This window comes from Calliphora vicina, chromosome 1, assembly GCF_958450345.1.
Source record: "Calliphora vicina chromosome 1, idCalVici1.1, whole genome shotgun sequence".
Classification (NCBI taxonomy): domain Eukaryota; kingdom Metazoa; phylum Arthropoda; class Insecta; order Diptera; family Calliphoridae; genus Calliphora; species Calliphora vicina.
Window position 1 is genome coordinate 156,701,900 of NC_088780.1, and position 27,570 is coordinate 156,729,469.

Sequence of the window (27,570 nt, forward strand, 5' to 3'; positions counted from 1 at the left end):
CGCTTCAAACGAATCAGTTGCGTTCGTTACAGGTTCCCTGTGATGGTCTGTTCAGATTTAAACAACTCATAATAGATGGGACCCTCTTGCGCCCACCAAATACAGAAAATTACCTTAGTGCCATGGATATTAGGCTTTGGTGTCGATTTGGCTGGTTGGCCAAATATTGTAATGGATCCATTTTTCATAGAAAGTAATGATTCGGTGCAAAAATGATTTTCTTTTATAGCGTTTAAGTATCATTTCGGACATGAAACATCATCTTTCTACTTCAATTACCCAATATCCCTACTTTTGGATGAATCCTACTGGTCGCAAACATATTGAAATTGCTGCTTGAGTAGCACCCAATGATTTTGAAAAAACTTTTTTGAATTACAAAAATCTTCATGGAGTAATGCCTCCAGTTCTGGGTTTTCAAACTTTTTTGGCTGTCCTGGGTGATCTTTGTCTTCCGTGTCAATATCACCATTTCTGAACCGCACAAACCATATCTTGCACGTTAAAACCGATGGAACACATTCAACATAAATAAGCTTTGGTGAGCAATCGGTGAGCTTCAGTGGCACTTTTTCTAAAATTAAAGAAGTAAAACTTCCCGCATATTCAACATTTTCGAAGTAAATAAAAACTTTGTTGTTTAAACTATAACACTGTGTGTAATTTTTAAGTCAAGGAAATATAACCATATACGGACACCAGTGCGTGATAAAAGACCAAAAAAAAAAGACCAGTGTATCCCAGTTTTGCCAAAAGTTATGCACTTTTTTTATGGGACCGCAAAGATTTGGGGCCTAGGTGTCATTTTTGCAAAAAAGTGATCATTTTGTTAGGCTCATATAGTTCGGAATTTAGATTTAGTCTCTGAGGCAAAGTTGTAGCGCTTGTCATAAACAACAAAAATTGTGAACATATAAAATCAAAACAAGTAAGAAAGTATGGTCGGTCAAGCCCGACCATATAATACCCTACACCAAGTAAATGAGTAAAAATATTTTTCTTTTAAAATATCAATAATTTATATTTTTGAGTGATTTTCGGAAGTGGGCCTTATATGGGAGCTATGACCAATTATGGACCGATCACCATAAAATTAGGTCGTGTTATTTATGTCTATATTAAAGTTAACTATGTAGAATTTTGTGTGTATACCAACATTTTTAAGCGATTTATGCACGTTAAAGTGATTTTCGGAAGCGGGTCTATGTGGGAGCTATGACTAATTATGGACCGATCGTAACAAAATTTGGTGACATGAATTTTGTATATATAAAACTTATTTGGAGCGAAATTTGTGTAGATACATAGATAAATTAAACTTTTATGACCGATAAAGTCCAATTTCGAGGGGACATTTGTATGGGGGCTAGGTGAAATAATGGACCGATTTCAGCCAGTTTCAATAGGCTTCGTCCTTGGGCCGAAAAAGTAATATGTACCAAATTTGATCGAAATATCTTCAAAATTGCGACCTGTACTCTGCGCACAAGGTTTACATGGACAGCCAGCCAGCCAACCAGACGGACGGACGGACGGACGGACGGACGGACATCGTTTAATCGACTCAGAAAGTGATTCTAAGTCGATCGGTATACTTTAAGGTGGGTGTTAGACTAATATTTTTGGGCGTTACAAACATCTGCACAAACGCATAATACCCTCCCCACTATGGTGGTGTAGGGTATAAAAACTTCAACTTCTAGATCAAAATCGCAAAAAACTTTAAAAAATTCGAAATAAATATAGAAATTTTGTTTGTAAAGCTACCTAAATGTATGCTTTAGTTTATAATAATTTAATAGTTTATGGTCCAGAATATAGAGAAACATAGAGCGGAAACTAGAAAAAACACAAACAAAAAAAATTACTCAAAATAATCACACCTACGAGTGTTGTTTTGTACATTCTCACCACTTAGGCTTCTGACGACTGAGTTATTCTTTGACAGGAGAGTTTCCGCTCTATGTCTATTCTCTATGGTCCAGAACACTTAATTCCTTTAGTTTTTTCTTTGTAACTTATATTGACCTACCTAAACGGTGTTAAGAATCATTCCTAGGAAGTTCATATGTTATAGAATTTTGAACGGCTTGTTACCTATTGACCTGAACAGGGAAAAAAAGGTAAACAATCTAATTTTTTTAATTTTTTTCCGATTTTGATCTTGAAGATGAAGTATAGTGCTTTATCTTTCTATTGATAAATATACAGGTTTATTTTATAGAAGAAATATTGTTTTTTGGTTTCTCTTACTAAAGAAAAAATACTAGGAATGTTGCTAAACAAAAATGTCAAACACTTTTTTGTATCACTCCCTGTATCAACAACAACTGTGTGCAGGTGAATGAATAATGATGATAGATAATATGATTGTGTTTGAGTTTATTTGGTATGTATGAGTGAGTATATTTCCTATTTATCTATAGACACACAAACTCAACAAATGAAAAAGACATTGCTCCATTTGTATAGACTGAATCGTAGGTTCATGTACATTTCTATGTATATTGTTGCAGACAATAGCAAATGAATGAATGCATGGTTGGTATGATTGTCAGGTTAAAATACATCAACAAAAAAAAGTAGAAAAAAAACAAATTTTTTAAAAACTGATTGACTGTATGACAAACAAATAGGCATTGTACTCTATTTTTATATTGGATGAAAATACTGAAATATACACACAAACTTATGAGTTCATCAACGTATCTATTACCACGATGAATACCCCAAACATATTCATATCTAGAATGTTGAGTTTACACAGCATTGCATCGAACAGAACTGAACTGAACAGAACAGACACATGAACCAAATCATACAGACAGGAGGTGCAGGAGGAGGAGGAGAGCTGCACAAGTTTCTAGTATGAATTTTGTATTATTTTGCTTATTGTTCAAAAGATGTCATGAATTTTTTTTTATAAATAGACTTTGGCAAAATGAGAGAAAAAAAAAACACACACATTTTCTGTCAAATGGTTTATAGGCGGCGGATTTTATACGTTTTCTTCTATTTGTTGTTGTTGTTCACTCGTTTTGAAATTTCCTCCATCATAAAAAGAAAATCCCCAACAACTTACGCAGTTATCAGATGTGTGATGTATATGATGGGCGATGAAAAAGCATTTTGATTTTATAAAGTCTCATGTCTTCCGGAATGTATGCTGCCACCAAAGAGTACAATGGGTTGGAAAATTACTACATTTCACTTGTATTAAAACTTTTTGAAAAAAAAGAACAAGAAACATTTTAAATTAGGATTTGGTCCTTTATTTTATTTTTCTATAGAAAAAATACTGATTAATTTTTCTATAGGAAAAATACTGGTTTATTTTTATATGGTAAAAATATTTTTTTTCCTTTAGAAAATATACTGTTTCCTATAGCAAAAATACTGTTTTTCATATATAAAAAAATACAGGTTTATTTTTCTATAGTAAAAATACAGTTTTTTTCGTAAGAAAAAATACTGTTTTTTCTTTAGAAAAAATAGTTTTTTTTCTTTAGAAAAAAATACAGTTTTTTCATTTAGAAAAAAATACTGTTTTTTTCATTTAGAAAAAATACTGTTTTTTTCATTTAGAAAAAAATACCGTTTTTACCTTTAGATAAAAATACTGTTTTTTCCTTTAGAAAAAAATACTGTTTTTTCCTTTAGAAAAAATACTGTTTTTTCCTTTAGAAAAAAATACTGTTTTTCCTTTAGAAAAAATACTGTTTTTTCCTTTAGAAAAAAATACTGTTTTTTCCTTTAGAAAAAAATACTGTTTTTTCCTTTAGAAAAAAATACTGTGTTTTCCTTTAGAAAAAAATACTGTTTTTTCCTTTAGAAAAAAATACTGTTTTTTCCTTTAGAAAAAAATACTGTTTTTTTCCCTTAGAAAAAAATACTGTTTTTTCCTTTAGAGAAAAATACTGTTTTTTCCTTTAGAGAAAAATACTGTTTTTTCCTTTAGAGAAAAATACTGTTTTTTCCTTTAGAGAAAAATACTGTTTTTTCCTTTAGAGCAAAATACTGTTTTTTCCTTTAGAGAAAAATACTGTTTTTTCCTTTGGGAAAAAATACTGTTTTTTCCTTTGGGAAAAAATACTGTTTTTTCCTTTGGGAAAAAATACTGTTTTTTCCTTTAGGAAAAAATAATGTTTTTTCCTTTAGAAAAAAATACAGTTTTTTCCTTTAGAGAAAAATACTGTTTTTTCCTTTAGAGAAAAATACTGTTTTTTCCTTTAGAGAAAAATACTGTTTTTTCCTTTAGAGAAAAATACTGTTTTTTCCTTTAGAGAAAAATACTGTTTTTTCCTTTAGAGAAAAATACTGTTTTTTCCTTTAGAGAAAAATACTGTTTTTTCCTTTAGAGAAAAATACTGTTCTTCCTTTAGAAAAAAATACAGTTTTTTCCTTTAAAAAAAATACTGTTTTTTCCTTTAGAAAAAAATACTGTTTTTTTTCCTTTAGACAAAATACTGTTTCCTATAGAAATAATACTAGTTTGCTTTACTATAGAAAAAATACTGGTTTGCTTTTCTATAGAAAAAATACTGGTTTGCTTTTCTATAGAAAAAATACTGGTTTATTTTGCTATAAAAAACAATACGGGTTTATTTTTCCAAAGTAAACAATTCGGGTATATTTTGCTACAGATAAAATACTGATTTAATATTTTTTTTATAAAAATTACTGGTTTATTTTTTATAGAAAACTACTGTTTAAATTTTCTATAGAAAAGTACTGGTTTTCAAAAGAAAAACAGTGGGTGTCTATAAGTTTTACGTAGAAAAATTACCGGTTTCTGTTTATAACTATCATTATGAAAACTTAAACTCGATGAAATCCATCTTTAGCACTAAACATAGAGCTACCAAAATGCTATCGAAAAAAATACTTTGTTTGCTATATTCTTGGGACATCAAAAGCGTACGTTCGTGACCCCAGGAAATGCCCATATATATTCTGGGTCATTATAGATAGCGAAGTCGATATAGCCATGTCCGTCTGCCCGTCTGTATGTTGAAATCAACTTTCCGTAGCCCCCAAATAACATGATTCGTACATCAATATAACGGGAATTCTTCCGGCCCGGTTGATATTTAAAATCGGTCCATAAATGGCTGAGATATAAAAACTGGGATAACCTCGATTTTTGGCCTATTTTTGGTCTATATATGGATTACTATGTCATTAATATAGACAATATGGATATCCAATGATAGATATTTCAAAGTCCATTGCAACGATGTATATAAGGCTATAATAAGTTGGACCTACAATGGGTCAAAATCGGGAAAAATATTTTTTAAACCAGAATTTTTTTTCACCAAAAAAATTAAAAAAAAAAAATTTTAAAAACTATTTAAAAAAAATTAAATTTTATTTTCCTAAAAAATATGAAAAATATTATTTTAAAGTATAATTTGGTGAAGGGTATATAAGATTCGGTACCGCCGAATATAGCTCTCTTAATTGTTTTTTCTTATTTTCCCCCAGAATAATATTGGGTTTTTTGTTATTCTTTATTTATTATTTGTTGCAATTCTTGGCCCATAGTGTTTTAGAGGCCAAAACACTTTCACGCACACATACACACCGTCATAGCTGTGCCAAGTTGTGTATGTGTGTTTGTGTTAGTATTACAGTTTATTGAACCCCCAACCATTACTCACTCACACTCACTCACTCACGCTCACTCAAACACACATACTGTGGGGAATTCTGTTGAAATTGCAAGGTGCATGTACTGCATGTTTTAAAATTTGTTGTCGTTGTTTTTATAAATATTTTTCCTTTTTGTTGTTGTTTTATTTTATTTGAAGCAGCAGCAATTTATTCGTCTAGTGCAAGTATCTCTGATGTGAAATAATTTCAAAAACACAAAATATTTTTTATTCTTTCAGTGAATGTTAGTGAATACTGACAGTTTGTAGGAAATTCATATTTTGTTATGAGAGTCTGTGTGGATGTGTGTGTGTGTATGTATGTGTGTGTTAAGAGTATTTGTATTTATGTTGGCGTTGTGTGCATCAGCTAGGAAATTTGTTTATTTTTCTATTTGACTTAACTTTTTGGTGTTTTAGCTTTTTATGCTAAAACTACAAACAAGCTAAATGAACGAACGAAATAAAACTACACAGCAACAGCAACAACAAAAAAGGTTTCAACAGAAAATCTCTCTAATACAAATAGATTTCCTCGAAATGGTGTAGTTTTTTTCTTCTGAATTTTGAATTTTTCAGACAATTAAAAATTTTATATTTAAAACATAGTTGAGGCTGTAAAATTCATATTCGTTTCCATTAAATGCAATTTGAAATTTAATTTCTGAAATGCTGTTGCATGCTTTAGCATCTAACAAAAGATGCTACTAAACTCATATCGGCCAATAGCAGCAGCAATTTTAAACAACAACTTTGTTAAATAAAACTTTTTGGGTTCGTTTTTTTTTTCTCTAATATTTGCCCACAGATTGTAATACTACGTCAATATTTGTAGAGGAGCGTTTAACTGTGTGGGGAATTTGCTTGGTGAATTGTATGAAATGTTTGTAATCGGGTTTTAGCGAAAGTATTTAATGTTCGATTGTTTTCATAAGGGTTAGTAGTTGTAGTTATTTGAAATGTGTTTGAAAGTATTGGGGAACAATAAATCAAATATATTGGTTTTTAACTGATGCTTTACTTTAATTAAATTCTTTAAGTTTAAATAGCAAATGATTGATAGACAGATTAAATAGGTGTTTAGGGTAGTTTTCTCATGTTTAGAAATGTGTCGTAGTACGAAGTTATTTATAGTGTATCAAGATCTAACTTGATTTATTTAAGAGTGAATTTTCATTGATTTTTTGCCTCAATTATCTATTGACAGCTGTTGTTAAATGAGACCTTTCTTACCTTGTTTTGAAATTAAGTTTTACTTTATCTGTGTGTCTCATCAAAATAATAAATGATTGTAAGTTTATTTATTTTATTAGAACAGCTGCCCTTTACTGTGTAAGGATTTTATGAAAATTGTAACAGATGTTGCAACTGTGGTTTTGGCGGTCTGCTCAAAGTCATTATTCGATGCCAAACCATTCATTATTACTATGTTCAATGGAAAATCCCTAAAGTTGCTATTGTTTGGAAAGATTCCCAGCCACTTCATTCTAAATAGATTTTAAAAGGTATTGCAAGTCCTAGTGGAGTATTACAGATCATGTCTTGCCGTTTTTCGGCAAATGCGCTCTTCAAACGAAACAGTTGTATTCAGTGCAGGTCCCCTGTGATGGCCTGGCCAGATTTCAGCAGCTCATAATAGATAGAACCCTTTTATTCCCACCAAATACAGAGCACTACCTTAGCGCCATGGATATTTGGCATTGGTGTCGATTCGGCTGGGTGGCCGGGCTTAACAAACGATCTCTTACGCTTCGCGTTCTTTGGTGGAATAATTATTTTCTTTTATAGCGTTCAAACATCAACATCTTTCAAACAGGGTATAAGTGATATCCAAAAGTTATTTTAAAACAGTTAGACTTTAAAAATAAAAATCCATCTAAAACAGTTATAAAATAAAAGTTCGCATAAAACTTTTAAAAAAATAGTTTTAAATAGCCGTAAAAAAACTCATTTGAGGAATTTTACTTTTACCGTCATAAAATAAAACTCATTTGAGGAGTTTTATTTTTTTTCAATTGACACCTAAATCTTGTCGCTGGTCAGATCATTACAATTTGTAAAGCACCTTGCAAATGAATAAATTGTCATTAAAATAAAATCAAGTGGGATTTTAATTGGTTATTGTTTGATTCCTATTATCTGTTTTTTTTTTCTTAAACAAATAAATTACTACAAACAGTATAGACTCAATAAAGAAAGTTACTGAAAAAAAGTAGCAAATATACGAAAAGAGTTTTATTGTCTGACGGAAAAAATAAAACTCCTCAAATGAGTTTTTTTTCTGATGGGAAAAATAAAACTCCTATTTAAAACTCTTTTTTTAGGAGTTTCATGCGGATTGAATAATAATTACGTTGAATAATAAATGTTACCTGTGGAGTTGATATTATTCTGAAAGCGAACATCAGTACGAATCTATTGGTATATAACAGTATAGGTCTCCGTTGAATCTAACATACAGAGTTTTTGATTTAAATTTTCTGGATAACCGTTATTTACGGTTGTAGTAATGCCTCCGTTTCATGGTCTTAAAACTTTTTTGGTTGGCCTGGGCAGTCTTTGTCTTCCGTGTCGAAATCACCAGTTCTGAACCGCACAAACCATCTCTCGCACGTTGAAACCGATGGAACACATTCACCATAAGCCTTGGTGAGCAATCGGTGTGCTTCAGTGGCACTATTTTTGGTCAAATTAAAGAAGTAAAGTAAAGACACATTGAAGCGTAAAGAAATATAACGAAATACATCCCATCTAATTGTTACATTTACACAATCATAAGAACAGTTTTTTTTCTTTTCACAAATGCAGATGCAATAAATTTAAAACATTTCATAGTCAATCACTACACCACCCTACAGGTTTTTTTGTTTTTTTTTTAAAATACAAGTAAAGTAACAAGTACAACTTAAAACACAAACTGAAACTCAAACACAAACACAAATGTATGTTAAACATTACAATTTTAAAAATTCATGAGTACAAATGCAAATGTAGATTTTAGTTGTGTGTTTAATGTAAATGTATGTCTGTAGCAGTTGTAGGATACAAAATACAATTTGAATAAATGTAAAACAGGACTTACATACACTCACTTGCACAATACTCGAAAAATAGAAATGTAATGCAGGCAGCGGGAAAATGTTGTTTGATCTCACCAAGTATTCTTAGTTTTAAAGAAACCATATATGCTTTTTCTTTTTTTTTTAGCAAGTAGTTAAATTTTATTTATAGTTTAAACTTTAAAGCAACAACACCCCCCATATGAACATAAGTACATAGATACATATTAGGGTGGCACTTATTTTGCTTTTTTTTGAATTTTGGATGTTAGGTTTATGACTTAGAAGATGGCGTATCTTTTGAACGAGGATTTTGTTTTTAATAAATTATATGTCATTTTGAAGGGTCCTCTTATTTATTGAACATTATAGAGTAAACAACAAAGTTTTTTTTTGCTTCGAAAATGTCGAATTTTGTGCCAACAAAGCGTCATATGTGGGAAGTTTTGCTTTACTTCTTTAATTTGAAAAAAAGTGTGGCTGAAGCACACCGATTGCTCCCCAAAGCTTATGGTGAATGTGTTCGATCGGTTTCAACGTGCGAGAAATGGTTTGTGCGGTTTAGAAGTGGTGATTTTTACACGGAAGAAAAAAAGTTCGCCCAGGCCAGCTAAAACAGTTTAAAGATTAACAATTGGAGACATTACCCCATTACTCAAGCAGCAATTTCAAAACATTTGTGTGCAGCAGGATTCATCAAAAAGCAGAGAAATAGGGTACCATATGAATTGAAACCGAGCGACCTTGAAATACGATGTCCGAAATGCAGCTTGGACGCAATAAAAGAGAATCATTTTTGCATCGAATCATTACTTGCGATGAAAAATGGATTCATTACGATAACCTGAATCTTAGGAGATCGAATGTGAAGCCCAGCCAACCAGCTGAATCAACAACAAAGCAAAATATCCATTACGCTAGGGAAATGCACTGTATTTGTTGGGACTAAAAGTGTCCTATCTATTATGAGCAGCTGAAATCTGGCCAGACCATTACAGGGAACCCGTAGAAAACACAACTGATTCGTTTGAAGCTAGCATTGGCCGAAAAACTGCCAGAATATGTGGCCAGACATTAAACCGTAATATTTCATCATGACAACGCTCGGCCTCATATTGCAATACCTGTTAAAAACTATTTAGAAAGAAGTGGTTAAGATGTTTTGCCTCACCCACCTTACAGTGCAGACCTTGCCCCGTCCTACTACTACAGTGAAAGCTCTTTATAGTTGACACTCTCTATAGCGGACAACGCCATTTAATGGACAAAGCCCCTGAAACGTAACACGAAATAATAATTTTCATGTGAATGAATCTTCCATAGGTGGACCAACATTTTTTATATATTTTTTTGCAAAACCCTCCACATTTTCATAAAGTCACACATAATTTTTTGAAATTTTTTCACAAATCTGACATCGCAACATATATTGGATGAAAGTTCTGGCAGCAGAAGAGTCTGAAGATGATGTTAACCAATTTAGACAAAGACTGCAATTATTCCTTCACTAGTTTAAAACAGAAAATGTCTGTATATTCTATAGATCATTTCTCAATAACACACTAGCTTAATCTTTAACTTATGACGTGAAAATTTTTGACATAGTCATAGATGTGGTGTAAATTTTACACCTTATAATTTTTGCAAAAAAGTTTACTTTAAAAAAAATGTTCGTTAATATTTTCTTTTTAACAATAAGATACAACAATTTTAATTTAAAAAAATTAAAAAAAGAAAACAAAATGTTATTTGAAACAAAAAATCAGGCACTTTATTTCGCAAGACTTTTTTAAAAAAAAACTTTAAAAAAATGAAGTGAGGGTGTAAAATTTACCACCATCTCATAAGTGAAAGGTTAAAACAATATGAAATATACAGCAGGTAAGGAAGGGTTATAAATGTTAGCATGAAGGGACAAAAGAAAGTGCCTTTTGGTTACCTCCAAATACAACTTCTATCTGCCAGCCTTTAGATTAGGCGCGGATTCAGAGAGGTGAAATCGGAATTCTTCAACCTATATCTTTCGTTTAAGATGCATGGAATTTTAGTAATCTCTTAATAATGGACAAATTTCCGGCGACCATAGCTGTCCACTATAGAGAGTTTTCACTGCATTTGTTTCGATCGACACATAACGCTCTCTCTGGGATAAGCTTCACTTCAGAACACAGTATACAAAATTAGCTTGATACGTTTTTGGCCTCAAAAGATGAGCAGTTCTTTTGGCTCGAAATCTATATGTTGCCAGAAAGATGGGAAAAGGTCATAGCTAATAATTACCAATACTTTGAATAATTTTATATTGTACAAATGTTTCCAAAAAAGAGTTCAAAATTTGAAAAGATCCCGCATTTTTTAGCCATACATCCAATATATTTAAACATTTGTGGGTAAAATAAAATCTTCCAATTTTTTTTTAAATATTTCTACTTAAACCCAAAACTCGAAACTTCAAATGACATGTAATATTTTTAAACGTTTTACGATATTGCTAAAATTATCAGCAAGAAGTTTTTGAAGCCTAAAAACCATTTTAGACCTTGGATTCATCGAAAAAGTGCAAAATAAGTGCCATCCTAATGAACATACATATGAATGTATATATGGAATGCATGTGGTAATGCAGATATTCAGAGGTATACAAAAACATACATGTGTGCCAGCATTTACGCATCATATACACTTAAAAAAAAAGTTTATAATATAAAATAATTATTTTTTTTATTTTGTAATGCAACAAATTAGGAATAAAAAATTCATATTAAATCATTCAAATCACACCAAATATTTTAGCAAGTATATTCTAGTTTTTAAAGTTTTAGTAAATTTCCATTATTTCTTGCAGTGTACTCACAACACACTTAACTAAATTGTATGGTGGTACATGGATAAAATAACATACTCGTAGAGATACAATACTGAAGGAAAAAGAAAAAAACATCAAGCATAAGAGCACTTACTTGCTATAAAGTACAATCATCTCTCTACCTTTTCAATTCATTCATACGCATTGTTGGCTATTCAGACCACTAGTGGTGGTATTCATATTCTTACGTATCCAGATCGCAAATATCGTTACGGAGACCCTATACATACCTACTTATATACATACATACATATGTATATGATGTATATACAATATGACTATTTTGTATTGCCATCATAGGCAACATTGTTGCAATGTTGTATTTCATACACTACTAAATATTTCTCTTTTCTATATTTCATTCGTTGTTGTATGTTGAAGCATAAAAGGCACTATTTTCTGATGCCACAATATCCTCCACGCTTAAGCTTCAACCCATTTCCGTTTGGTTGGAAAATGTAGCTCACTTCCGTCTCAGCATGTGTGTAAAGTTTCTGTAGTGTTGTTTTTTTGCAGCCCTTTTTAAGCTACTGTGTGGCAGGCGGCCTACATCAGCAGCAAAATCAGCATCGTTAGCACACGTTGTAGCAGCAACAATCAGGAGCATGCAAGCGTGTATTTTACCCAAAAAACTTAAAATCATACATAGCCAGACGCACATAGGGGAATGTTGTGTGTGTGAATGTGAATGGTTAGTTGGTAAGAAATTAAAGGGTTGGGGAAAATGTGCTTTCGTTTAGATGAAAAGAAATGTGCTTTTTAAAATTCTAATCTGGTTTTTCAAATCGGTCGATTTTAAGAAAATTGTATAAATACTCTGCAGACATTAACAGAGAAGGGACTTGGTTGCGATAACTATACAATGTTCTATGCAGTTATAAATGTTTGTCACCAACTACTGGGTGTATGACTTGAAAATGAGGTATTTGGTATTTTGTCTTTAATAACTTATATGTCATTTTGAAGGGTACATATCTGTTTTTTTTGCTTCGAAAATGTCGAATTTTGTACCAACGGCCGCTAAAGCTCAACAAATCTTATGGTGAATGTGTTTCATCGGTTTCAACGTTCTAGGGATGGTTTGTGCAGGTCAGAAGTAGTGATTTTAACACGGAAGACTAAGATCATCCAGGACAGCCCAAAAAGTTGGAAGACCAAGAATTGAAGGCATTATGCCATGAAGATTGTTGTAAAACTCTACAAGAGCTTCCAAAATCATTGCAAGCTACTCAACCTGCCATTTCGAAACGTTGGCGAGCAGCAGGATTCCTCAAAAAAGCTGGTAAATTGGTTTCCATACGAATTGAAACCGAGATACCTTGATAGACGATTTTGCATTTCTAAAATTATGCTTAAACGCTATAAAGGGTAATAATTTTTGCACCGAATTGTTATTGGAGATGAAAAATGGATCCATTACAATAACCCGAATCATAAGAGATCGTACGAACTCCAAATATCCATGGCCTTAAAGCAAGTCTCTTTATTTGATTGGAGCAAAAGGATACTGTTTATCTATTATGAGCTGTTGAAATCTGTACCGAACGGAACTGATTCGATCAAGCGATCATTTGAAGAAAAACGTCCAGAATATGTGACCAGATTGAAACCCTAATATTCCAACATGACAACGCGCGGCCACATGTTGCAATGCCTTTTAAAAACTTTATAGTATAATAAATTTGGGTTCAACCATAATATGATTGTGCTACAACTGTCGTATTTTTACACAGCTTTGTTATGGATGAGATGGAATCACAATACGTTTGGACACAAACATATTATGGTTTTGCAGCTATTACAATATCATTATAATTGTCCTAAAAGCCACGATATAATCATATCTTCTAAGTGTTATGTTTTTCCATAACCATCTTACGAATATCATATTCTGATTGAGCTACAACAATAATATATGCATATCACCTCAAAAGGTTAACTAAAATCATATTATGGTTGAGCTGGTATCATACTCAACCATATTATGATTGTGCTACAACCATAATAATATGATCAGCTATCTTATTTATACATGACCATATTATGGCCGAGGTGTAATCATAATATGGTTGAACACAATCAGATTTCACCATTTAATATTTTATGAGGTTATTCGAAGTTTAAGGTGTTTGTCAACAAGCCCAGAATCGCCAGTACATTGAAGTAGGAAAATCAAATGTAGACATATTTATGAAAATTCTGCGTATGTCCCAGGAAAGTCATACCACTGTTTCCTCTTCTTAGTCTTCAGATTCTATTGACCCTTAAAAGTGAATTACTATTGAATTGAACTTCTATTTTTTCTCTTACCCAATAAAGGATTTTATGCTGCAACACTATTATATGTGGCTGTTAGAGTTGTTGTTCTAACTAATACCAGGTAAAATTGTTAAGGAACTATGCCTTAATAGCATTGAATTGTATACTGCACAGTGTTTAAAAATGTGTGTGTGAGTGAGTGTGTGTGTGCATGCATATGAAACGAAACTATGGACCCACAGAACGACCGACTTACTACATTCTCAAGTAAAGGGTGTTTAACAGCGGCAATTTTAAATTTTACATAGAATCTAATAGATCTGGGATTCAACGAAATTCACGATTCAAAAAATTAAAAACATTTTTACTCAGTGCATATACATATATTTATGGTTATTTGTTTTTTTCCAAATTTGTAGCTTTTATTTTGAAACATTTAGACAATAGAAATTTATTTAAAGTATTGGCCATTGTTAGCTATGATCTTTTTCCATCTTTCTGTCAAAACAACTGGTATTTTTTTGAGCCCAAGTACGAATCAAGCCAGTTTACTCGGATACTCTGTTCCAAAGTGAAGAGTATTCCAGAGATAGCGTTCTGCATCGATCAAAGCAAATAGTATGCGGACAGGCAAGGTCTGTACTATAAGGCGGATGAGGCTAAACTTCCAAACCATTTTATTCTAAATAGTTTTTAACATGTATTGGATAATGTGGCCGATCGTTGTCATAAATGGTCGTTTTTCGGCAAATGTTAGCTTCAAACGAATCAGTTGCGTTCGGTACAGGTTCATTGTGATGGTCTGGTCTAGGATTTCAGCAGCTCTTTTGCTCTCACCAAATACAGAGCATTACCTTAGCGCCATAGATATTTGGCTTTGGTGTCGATTAGGCGACGTACGTCTTTCACGGTTCGGATTATTGTAATGTGTCCATTTTTCATAGCAAGTAATGATTCGGTGTAAAAATGATTTTTTTTAATAGCGTTCAAGCATATGGTACCCAATTTCCCAGCTTTTGGATGAATCACATTTTGTTGCTTGAGTTGCTCCCAATGATTTGAAAAGCGCTTGTTAAGTTTGACAACAACTTTCATGCAGTAATGCCTCCAATTCTTGGTCTTCAAACTTTTTTGGCTAGCCTTTGTCTTCCGTGTCAAATTCACCACTTCGGAACCAAACAAACCATCTATCGCACGTTGAAACCGATGAAACACATTCACCACAAGCTTTGATGAGCAATCGGAGTGCTTCTGCGGCACTTTTTTCAAATTAAAGAAGTAAAGCAAAACTTCTGTGTTGTTTACACTAATGTAAATCCTTTTGTAAATCCCGCATTTTTAAGACAGACACCTAATGAAATAACTCATGTTTGCTTATATTTTTTATCTATTGTATGAAATAGATTGAAATACTTTACAAAACTTGTATAACACCTTTAAATTGAACCCCCTGTTCGACATGTAATTTGTATTCAAACAAACGTTATATGTTAAATCCATTTATAATGAATCTTCATTCCATTTATGTTTGGCATTAACAAAGGCATTTAAATTTTAAATCATAATTAAACTTATTTACTCTGCCTTTAATTTCATTTAAGTCTTTAACACCACAGCCTTTATGAATAATATAAATTTTGTTTACCCCTTAACTTTATACCCTCTAAGGTTTGTTATAAAAATATTAACCGTAACTTAAGTAAATAACATTTTAATTTTGGAGTTTAAGTTAATCAAAAAGGATTTGGTTTTGCATTTTGTGTATGAATAAACGTATGAATGGTGACCACAGAAATCTATTATGGAAAGTTAATAAGAACTTATGGGATTTTGAGAAAATAAGGTAGCAACATTTGGAGGCTCTTTAAATTAATAAAATCTTACTAGGAACAAGCTATAAGTGCATTACGGAATCCCTGTTTCGTTCCATAACAGGTGTGTGTGGAACTTTACCAAGATGTACAACCATGCCCCAAAGAGGTAGGTAATAAGGGAATGACATTTCTTGCGACATACATATATAACGCCATATAAATTCTGAACGACAATGTTTTAATTTCGTAGAAGATATTTTCAACACGATTGTTTTTTCACCACAAATTTGTTTCATATAAAAATAGTTTTTAAACTTTATCTAAAAGTATACTGTGGTTAATTTTTTTAATAATCCTGAGAATTTATCTAGTGCAGGGATTCAATACCACCTAATACATCACTTCTAATCTTTTTTTTTTGTTATTTTAAAAGCTGTATTAAAATCTTTCTCTGCCACACAATATAACAAATACAAGTAAAAAGAAATAATACTTTAGCCTTAAGGAGCTAAACAAATTGAAAAATTTCTAATAAATTTCTATTACAACAAAATCCTCCATTGACAAAGTTAAATTTCTTAAAGAATTCTTAAGCTAGAATTACTGAATCTTATTACGCGAGCTTTCCAATACATTTTAAAGGTAATATTAAAGGTATTTGTAAGGAATTTCAATAAAATACGCTGTTGTTGTGGGCGTTGAAATTTTCTATTAAGAATTTATATGTACTGTTAGCTACAAGCCAGCTAACATAAGAATTGCAAAGGTAGAGTTAAATAAAATTAATAAAATTCAAAATTACAAATCATATGTTGGTGGCACATAGGTAGAAGATGTTTCAAGGTAACTTGAAGATGTTTTGAATTTCATTATTTTAATAAATTCTTTTGTTCAGTTAGTTGGAGATTTAACTGGGTTTTATTTTGGTAATTTTTGTTTTTGTTAAAATAAGTATTAAAGAAAATATATATTTATTTGTGTGTGGGTGTTTTAATCTTGTACTTATGTTTTTTTTTGTATTAATATGTATAAACTGTAGCTTAACAAAAAACATATGAATGTTGTCATGTAATCTCTGAAGTATCTCTGCCCTTTAGTTATTTATGTGTATAAGAAAATATGAATAAAAATTTATGTTTATCAGCATATGTATGTATGTGCAAATATTATGGAATAAAGGGTGACAAGTTTTATGTGACCCTATAGGGATTGCATTACTCATACGTATAGGAAAGGCAATGTAAGGATGTTGAAATAAAAATTTCGATATGATTCATTTACATTTATAATCAGTATACTCTGGCAAAATTATCTACCAAATTATCAAAATTTACTTAGAAAATCACTCATCGATTCGCGTAACTTATAGACGACTGTTTTATTGCTACATTGTGTTCAGCGATGAGGAACATTTTTGGCTTAGCGTTTTTGTTAATAAGCAAAATTACAGTGCATGGAAACCAATCCACAACATACCCTACAGTCTCCATTACATCCAGAAAAATTCACCGTTTGGTGCGGTTTGCACGATGGAATGAATACGTAGCTCGCGTTACGATCAATGGAGATTGTCACCGCACCATGATCAATGATTTTTTCTTTGAAAATATGAATGACTTTGATCCGTGCGAGATGTGGTATTAACCGGATTTATTTCTTCACATAGAGGCACGAGCACGTAGCGCCATCGTGTTGAAACCACATCTCGCCCGGATCAATGACATCCATATTTTCAAAGAAAAAAATCATTTGTCATGGTGCGGTGACGATCTCCATTGAACGTAATGCGAGCTCCGGCTTCATTTTTAAAGAAATAAGTCCTGTATGGTGACCATTGATTTATTTAAATCAAAATTTGGCGGTAACTTTATTTTGGGAAATGGACCTATCAATTGGCTTCCAAGCTCATGCGATTTGACACCTCTCGATTATTTCCTGTGGGGCCACGTGACGTCACGCCTTCCAGGCCAACATACGGCCAACAATGCTTGAAAAAGTGGCTCAAAATTGAACATCCAGTATGCGCTTCGCCAAGAGCAGCCGCGTTAATGTCATCTTTCGAATAAAAAATTGGTTGAAAAAATTTAATTTTTATATTGTTTTTTATCGGGCTTAAAAAAACTTCCTTTGCAGTCGTGGATCTCAGAACATATTAGAATAAACTGTGGAATAAACACTCTGCAGAAGTCTTTTCTGTCGCTTTCAATGTAGGAAAATTTCAAATGGAATATCCAAATACAAATATCCCTCACATAACCTATTATTCTAGATCTAACACAATGCACTGTAAGAGAAAGGCTCCTCCCTTGAAATCTGGTCGAAAACATAAAATCTGTCGTCTAGCTTTAAATAGGCTTAAGATTTTTCTACTGCCTCCAAAGGAACAATATTCTTCCAGTCATAATAGTCGATCAATAATGAAATAAAAATTTATTAAGCATAATGTTCATTAATATATTTGTCACTCTGTACTTTGCCTTAACTTTTATCTACTAAATATTAATATTCATATACAAACCCTGCAATATTATAGGTATCAATTGAAGATTTTGCACTAATTATATTGCAACTTTGATAGATCTTTAGCAGGGTTCTATAGTTGAAACAAAAAGTAGATTTTTTTGATTTGAATAATAGAATTTTCGTACTTTCGCTAGAATAAAATCCTAGCTTAATGTAGAAAATATATGATTGCCAGTTTTATTGATGAGAAAAATAAAATTTTTGCAATAAATATTGGGAATATCACTTAAACATTTGTAATATATTTATATTGTATTGGTCGAAGTACTGGCCATTGTTTTTTCGCCATTACTCCTCTTGGGAGCATTTGGCTTCCACAAAGCATCTCCATCTTATACGATTAGTTGTTTTTTTTCCGCATAATTCCCATGTAAGATTGCACTCCTAGTTATTGGAGTATCGTGCATCTCCATGTACACAGGGATTGGTGGCGGTCTGCCTGACCTCTTTTCCAAGAGAGGGGAGGACAGGGGGATTCTTGGATAGATTGTTTAGAGGGGAGTTAATTTTTAAAAACTCGAAAACCATGATGAACATATTTCGTCCTCTGCCAGGGATCGAACTTGGGGTGCTTGGTTTTGTTGGAAAGCACTTTAACCACTACACCATGCTGCCACTAACTGGTCATTGTTAGCTGTGGCATTTTCCCATCTTTCTTGCGACATATGGACTCCGAGCCAAAAGAACGGCTCATATCGTGAAGCCAAGAACTAATCAAGGAAGCGTATCTCAGAGAGAGCGTTCTACATCGATCGAAACAAACAGAAGTCGGACGGGGCAAGGTCTGGACTATAAAGTGGGTAAGGAAAAATTTCCCAACCACTTCTTTTTAAACAATTTTCAACAGGTATTGTCATGATGGAATATTACAACTTCATGTCTGGCCGCATATTCTTTGCGATGTTCGGCCAATGATCGTTTCAAACACATACGATCTCTTACGCATGGGTTTAATATAATGGATCCATTTTTCATTGCAAGTAATAATTCGGTGAAAAAATGATTTTCAGCGTTTCAGATATACAAAATCATCTTTCAAGATCTCTCAGCTTCAATTCATTTGGTGCCCAATTGCCTTGCTTTTGGATGAATCCGTTTTAAAATTGCTGATGTAGTAGCTCCCAATAATTTTGCAAGCTCTTGTTCAGTTTGACAACAATCTTCATGGAGTAATGGCTCAAATTTTACTTCCGTGTCGAAATCACCACTTCTGAACCGCACAAACCATCTCTCGCTTTTTGAAACCGATGAGACACATTCACCATAAGCTTCACCAAAATCTTTGTTGTTTACACTATAATATTCAATAGCTAAGAGAGAATAAATGGATTACCTTTGGCCAACTGAATCGCTAGATCTATATCTATATTATACAGGTATGGGCGACATTCAGACCAGCATCGAAATCAACTTGTTAACTACGCCGGATAAAGCCTTGCAAGTGGTTAATGGGTAACTAGCATTAGATTTTAGTGGCAAAAGCATTTCTTTGGACTGCAGGGTATATAAACGTACATATTTATTGTTTGTTCATAATTTTTGTTAACATACAAATTCATAACAACAATAAAAATAATAACGCCTTTATTGACTTCAACACACAAAAAAAAAAGAAAATGTTCATCAAACATTTAATATGTTTGAATTGGAGTTTGAGTTTTTTTTCTTCTCAGCTTTCATTCTTAGAACTCTGACAATAGACAAGATGCCTCACTGCCTGCCAGACTTCTCATATACATACATGCGAGTGGAAAACAATTTTAGGTTGTCATTTATGCTGACGTACGCGTAGTTTCACACTGATGATGACGATGATGATGATGACAATGTGTCCTTTATCCTTTTTGTCATTTAACAAGCATATTACGAATATTGGTGTCGTTTTCATTTCTTATTTGTTTCGCACAGACATCTTGTAAATGTGTGATAAAATCTACCAACAGTTTCGCACATACGTTTGGAATTTGTGATGATGGTAGTTAGTGATTTCTTGTGTGAGTTCCTATATGTAACAACTAGGGTTTTTTGTCGAGATTCCAAATCTCAATTTCAATTGCTTTAATTCCCTCTTTCAGCATAAAATTTTGCAAACATTATTATATTCCAGCAATAATTCCCATTACCAAGTAATGGGTTAAAATGCTAATAGAAAAACTCTTTTATTAACTCTATTTACTAAGCAACCCTACGAATAGATACACAATAAATATAAACTATAAATTCATTGATGGGAAGCACTTACAAATCAATATCAGTAAAAAGGGAAAGCGTGGTTAGTTTCGACTTATAACAGAAGTGGTTTAGCCTCTGAAAAGTGAAATACAAAAAATTGTAAATCGTGCACTGCTCATTCGCAAGTCATTACATAACTACTTCTAAGTAATGCATACTGTATGTGTTAGGAATTACAAAATATGTTAATAAGTAGAAGTAGGTTATTAACCAGTTATCTTTAAGGCGGTTGCCAAAGTTTTAATATTCTTTACGAATAACCGAGTCATTATTAAAACAATTACTCTTTTAAGCTAAATATTAGAAAGTTGAAATGATGTTCCCTTCCTTGCCTTCTGAGAATTGCAAAAGTCCAGGAAATAAAAAACCCTATTACCAACACACGTATAAGTATTAACTGGTTAAATAATGGCGCTCGTTTAGTTGCGTTAAAAGAGAAAACAAAATTATAATGAAACTAAAGAAGAAAAAAACTCCTAATGATCGCCTGGTAATATAGTATTTAAACCAACGTATGTGCCATTTTAAATGTCAGCCGGAATATTTTTTGTCTGTATATGTTTTATACTTTTTATATGATTTCTTATGTGTGTGCTGGCTGTGAATAAAATCATTAAACCAAAAGTTAAAGGTTTTATGCAAAAAAAAGTAGAACAAACAAAATCAAAATGAACAAATGAATGAATAAGGATATAGCTGTCACTTGTAAGGATTAAACTTATAGTAAACAGGAAACCTATGTCAGTAGGTTAAAATGAAGAATTTAAATGTTAATCTTACTGAAAATGAAATGTTTGGTTTAAATTAATATTTAAATTGTAATGAATTTAAATTAAATTCATTTTCCTTTTAATACTACAATAAGAGAAGTGAACTATGATGAATTTGTATACATTTTTGTGGTTTTAGAAACGCAATCAGTGTGTAATAATATTGAAATCAAGGCTCAGCATTACAGGCAATATCTATTACATTAGCTGATACAGTAAACTTATATTGTCTGACAAGGTCTGAGGTAGGCCAGACATATGATATTCTTGCGGTACCCAGTATGGTTAACAAATTAAAACGATGTATTTTTTTTGACAAATTTATGAAGAAAACTCAAAAAAGGCCGACAAACCCGATTTTTGGCAAAAACTCGACTTGAGCAACCTTTGCTTCCGAAAAATCTGAAAAAAATCTCAAAAATATTTGCTTTCAAATTATGCTTGAGCCCCAAAAAAAATATAACTTGCTTTTACTATTTATATACGCATTGCCATCTTCAAGTAGTTGCAGGCATTTTCTATCTAACGGACAAAACTAGAATGTTCTATTTCGATAGCTTTTAGCAGCTTTAACAGTTGATGTTGTTATACTTACAAACAATGTTAATAACAGCGTGTTATCAACATTGTTGATAAATAAACAAAACTAGAATGTTCTATTTCTAGAGCTTTTAGCAGCCTTAACAGTTACACACAATGTTAATAACAGCGTGATATCAACATTGTTGATAAATAGAAGTTTCGAGCACTGGAAATGTTTATAAACATAAGAATGTTGCAAGCAGTCATGTCAGACAGTTAAATTTAAATTAATAGTTCATTTTCATAACAATATCGACATCTGAAAATTTAATAAACTTCCACATTTCAAAGTTTGACTGCTTTCAGTCGTAATTTCGGCTTCACTGATTTCAGTTCAAGCCATTTTGTATTAATCAAGGTGGTAAAAAGGGTTGCTAAGAATTGCTCCACTAAAAGTGAGATGCTCATGTAGTGCAGAAATTGTGCATTACTCTGAGGTAATTTTTCGCCAATCAGCATAGTTCTTACATGTTGTAGGCCGATGTGAGAAGTCACTTTAGCATCGTGTGATTTTAGGGAGATTCCCTAGAATTGCATCCTGAAAACGCTTAATAACATAGTGCAACAAGAAAAAAATATACCGACACCACTACGTGATGAAAGACTAGAAAAAAAGAGCCGTGTCTCCCAGTTTTGCCCAGTCATGTACTTTTTTATGGGCCCCCAAAGATTTGGGGCTTCGGTGTCATTTTTGCAAAAAAGTGATCATTTTCTCAGGCGCATATCTTGCAAACAGTTCGGAATTTTGATTTACTCTCTGAGGCAAAGTTGTAGTTATAACTTGTCATAAAGAACAAAAATTTGGAACATATAAAATCAAAAAAACTTCATCTTTAAGATCAAAATCGCAAAAAACTTTAAAAAATTATTTTGTTTACCTTTTTTCCCCTGTTCAGGTCCATACAACTACAAAAATGTACCTAAGATCGCAATAAACAACTTTCTAGAACATGATTCAACTTTGCCTCAGAGAGTAAATCAAAATTCCCAACTGCTTTCAAGATATGAGCCTGAGAATTTGTTGGTCATTTATCACGTAGTGGTGTCCGTATATGGTTATATTTCCATGACTCCAAAAATTACACACAGTGTAATCTTTAAGGTCGGTCACCTACACAAATTACAATCCATTTTACTGAATGCCTTACAATTTCTACAAGGTCCTTAATATAACAAGTGATATGATAGCCTAGCCGCCTGCTCGTACAAATCTCCCACCTAATGAGTCCGAATTTAAAGGCATCAGATTTCTGCTTAAATACACGTATCAGATTTTATTAAATTTATTAAATCTGCCTCAAAGTATGTGCTTATATGTAGCACAGGAAATTTCATAAGTTAAATATTTAACAAATGTAATATTTAATTTATGTTTGTTACATTAAATAAATAACCGCGGGGCCAATATATTATGATGTGTTAAAAACACACATACACACTCATCATTAATAATTTATTATTAAATATTTCGTATTAATGTAAATTTATTTCGCCACTCATACCTACAGGCAGACAAAAATGCAGACAAGCAGTCTAGTGCTGCTGAATTCTTTAACATTCGATTATTCAATATTACTAGACAATTTTGTAATTTAAAAGTTATGAAATCTTTATTTTTTTAAATGTTGACAAAATTGCTTGAGGTTGTCTCACATTTTAGTCCTTAATATTTTTTATACTTAACCGATTTCACTGATTTTCAATACCAAACTACTTAGGACAATAATAAACATTTATTGGAGAATCCAATTTATTTCGGTTGTGTAGTTTGGACGTGATTATGTTTTACACATACATACAAACATACATAGTTATAATACTGCAGTTCTTGGAAAATTATCCAAACTAGTAATTTTACATAACATTTAGGATGACAACTAGTTACATAACTAGCTAAGCAGGAGACATGCATTACATAGATCCTGTCTGATAACTGGGCCAAAGTAGTCAAGGCTTCAAACAAACCATTCTCCGACAACTCTACAATAGATTACTTCTGGTGGGTAAAATAAATACTTTCTAAAGTGCAGTACAAAAAGGAAACGTTTAAACTACACTCTAGATTACTTAGAGACACTTAAGTGGCAATTGTCTTCACGCTAGATTACATTGAATGTATGAAGTAACCAGTTGATTTCTCTCTGCACTACAAAGATCACATACGAGTCAAATGACCCAAAATATATATCCGACATTAATGACAATTACAGTTTATAAGGGATACTGGAAAAGTACCCAGCAATTCAGGGTGATTTTACACATCATTTAGATGAATAGCTAGGTCTCCCCAGCAGAGGTCAATTGACCCCAAATACATTACAAAACAAGTAAGAAAGTATGGTCGGTCAAGCCCGACCATATAATACCCTACACTAAGTAAAAGAGCAAAAACATTTTTCTTTTAAAATTTCAATAATTTATATTTTTGAGTGATTTTCGGAAGTGGGCCTTATATGGGGGCTATGACCAATTATGGACCGATCACAATGAAATTAGGTCGTGTGATTTATGTCTCTATGCAAGTTTACTATGTTGAATTTTGTGAGTATACCAAAATTTTTAAGCGATTTGTGCACGTTAAAGTGGTTTTCGGAAGCGGGTCTATATGGGAGCTATGACTAATTATGGACCGATCGTAACAAAATTTTATGACATGAATTTTGTATATATAAAACTTATTTGGAGGGCAATTTGTGGAGATACATTTATAAATTAAAAATTTATGACCGATAAAGTCCAATTTCGGAAGGACATTTGTATGGGGGCTAGGTGAAATAATGGACCGATTTCAGCCAGTTTCAATAGGCTTGGTCCTTGGGCCGAAAAAATAACGTGTAACAAATTTGATCAAAATATCTTCAAAATTGCGACCTGTACTCTGCGCACAAAGTTTACATGGACAGCCGGCTGGCTGGCTGGCGAACCGACCAGACGGACGGACATCGTTTAATCGACTCAGAAAGTGATTCTAAGTCGATCGGTATACTTTAAGGTTAGACCAATATTTTGGGCGTTACAAACATCTGCACAAACGCATAATACCCTCCCCACTATGGTGGTGTAGGGTATAAATACTATCTAATAGCTGGTCCAAAGAAGTTAACGCATTGGATTCACATACCGGTTACATATAGTCAGTTACCTTGCTAGATCTCTATCGGAAGCCAGTCTCCTAAACAGACAAATAACAGATTGCTTGTAAACAAACCTTTCTCCGATTACTCTCCAATAGATTACTAACGGTGTCCAACTGAGTTCCCGCTAGATTACCTGTGATGTATAAAGTAACCAATTGACTTCACGCTGGATTACCAGGGATGTATACATTAAGCAATCAAATGATCAGATATTAGTGTTAATTACTGTCCCTAAGGGATATATTTATTACATGAAAAACTGCTGAGTAGTTACTTTTAGGTAATTTATATTGTAAGAAATATGCAAATACTCGTTATCCTTTTACTCAGTAATTTGAAAGCACTATGCCAGTCACAGTGAAATTATTACTTTATGGAGATTTATATAGAATGCAAACTGAGTATAAATACGTAAACTATAATTACCTGATAATTAAGTTGAAAGTGTTATTATGTTGATTTCGTTTTTTTGTATTTTTTTTTGTATGAAATGGATAAATATTTGTTTTCCGGCAAATAATTGGAGCACACATCTGTGTGTTTAAACTTAAGTGCGTATATTTATTTACATTTGATATTAAATTTATTATAATATTTAATTGAAAAATGCTGTCGCTTGGGAGGAAACAACAAAATTGAAAATGGTTAATTATAATAAACATGTTGGCAGCTGATGGATGTATGTGATAGAATAATAATAGATACATACATTATTTAAAATAGTTTTATTCAATCAAAAAATAATGTTTACTTATTTTAATTATCATTTGCAGGTGGTTTTATGGGTGATATAGCTTTGCCTGATGTGGAGTATGATGATGAGGGTTATCCCCTAGTGGCCAGTACTCAAGCCTGGGAGGAGCCCCAAGCTGATGCTCCCATGAAAGAGCCAGCCTCTAAATACAATGAGACCTTTCAAAAGGAACTGGAAATTCTAAAGCAAGAAGTCTATCATGAAGGTTTACAGGTAGAGGAAGAAGGTCTTACCGATATCATAAGAAGAAAAACTAAATTGCCCAGTAATAAGCCTGAACTAGATAATGATCTTATGCAGGTAAGTGTTTCTACAGATTACTAATAATAATTTAATGTATATTAATTAATTTCTGCCAGTCTGCCAATGAATTAATAAAACCCTCCAGCAATTATGCCTCCATCAATTTGAAAAATGAAGTTATTTCCTCGGAAGAACAAACTTTGCCTGCACGCAAATATCCCATAATGTTAGAGACAAAAAAGCATCTACAAATTGAACATACAAGCCCAGATAAGGGGCCTTTGGATAAAACATTTAATACCTCAGGTGAAAAATACGACTTTAGCTTGTTGGCCAAGGAAAAATCTCAAACTGAGGAGGAAAAATACAATAAATCATCGATTGGTTTGGGTAATCGTAATGTGGATCAACGTAAAATCCAGTCGAATACAAAAGATATTGAATTGGATACGGGTAATAATTTTGTATCGGAACGTAAAGTGGTTATAATGCCCACAGCATTGCCCTCACAACGATCAACTCTACCCAATGTGTATAGTAATGCTGGTGGTAATGGCATGAAATTGGATGAAATTCAGGAGATAAAGGGCAGCAGTACGATTGTTAAGAGAAGACATCGCAGGGGCAGGAAACATAGGTGAGTGGAAACTTTTCAACTATTCAAGAAACTATAAAACTGGGGACGACATGAAAATAAAGGTCCAAGTATAATCTATCGATTTACAATTATAATTTGAATCGATTTAACGCAGCCCAGGATGTAATCTAACCCTTAATCCAGCAAAAGTTAGTCTAAAACAGGGAAGCGCAAAAAGAGAAATTGTAGTTTGTGTGCACGTATGGGTTAAAAATAAAAAATCCGTAACAACATCAAGCAACAGAATGAAATATTTGTATTTTTACGCTCTATTGTTTGCAACTAAATGAGTTATTTGTATTTTTTACGCTCTTGCTGTGTGTTTTGTTTACTTTCGGATTGTGTACGTGTAAATTCACGAAAATGTTCGTAATCTCAACAATATGAAAGCCTACCAATGGTCTAAAAACATTCAATAATTACATAATTTGGAGAGAATCAATTCAAACAAAACTCTAAAAATTTTTAACAAATTAACAAGAATATCTCTTTCAAATTGTTCGAGACCCTTATTTGAACCTAGCCCCATATGAAACCTCCTTCAGACAATTAGTTGAACACTCATACATCTAATATAAATTCTGATATTCGACATACGTTTTATTAAACCATAAATGACTCCATCAAATTATGTGAGGATTGGTCTTTAGTTGATCGTAGGTTAGGTTGACAGGCAGCTGCATGGTAGAAACAGGAAAGAGAGCAGCACACTTGGATCCAAACATTAGGTCTCTTTGTGTAACCTGAAAATAGAAATAGAAGAGGGCCAGATAGAGAAGAAAAGAGAATGGGAAAATCAGATAGAATCAGAAGTAGGAGAAACAATTAAGAAAGTATAGTCGGTCAAGGCCGACCATATGATACCCTACACCGTGAAATTTTCTTTTGAAATTAGGTGGCACGTCTTCTATATATGTATATGAAACTTATTTGTGTTGAATTTTATTTGAATACCAAAATTTTTAAGAAATCTATACTCATAAATGATTTTCAGAAGTGGATCTTAAATGGGATTTGTAACCGATTGTTACAAAATTTGG

General features: G+C 32.5%; 1 protein-coding gene across 1 annotated transcript in view; it reads left to right on the forward strand.

Moving 5' to 3' along the window:
* Window positions 1–27,570, forward strand: part of tok (tolkin) — a 99,192-nt gene that overhangs the window by 60,377 nt on the left and 11,245 nt on the right. The window contains exons 3-4 of the mRNA XM_065516352.1: window positions 25,670–25,950; window positions 26,010–26,530. Coding sequence (XP_065372424.1) covers window positions 25,670–25,950; window positions 26,010–26,530 — 802 coding nt within the window. The remainder of the gene's footprint in view (window positions 1–25,669; window positions 25,951–26,009; window positions 26,531–27,570) is intronic.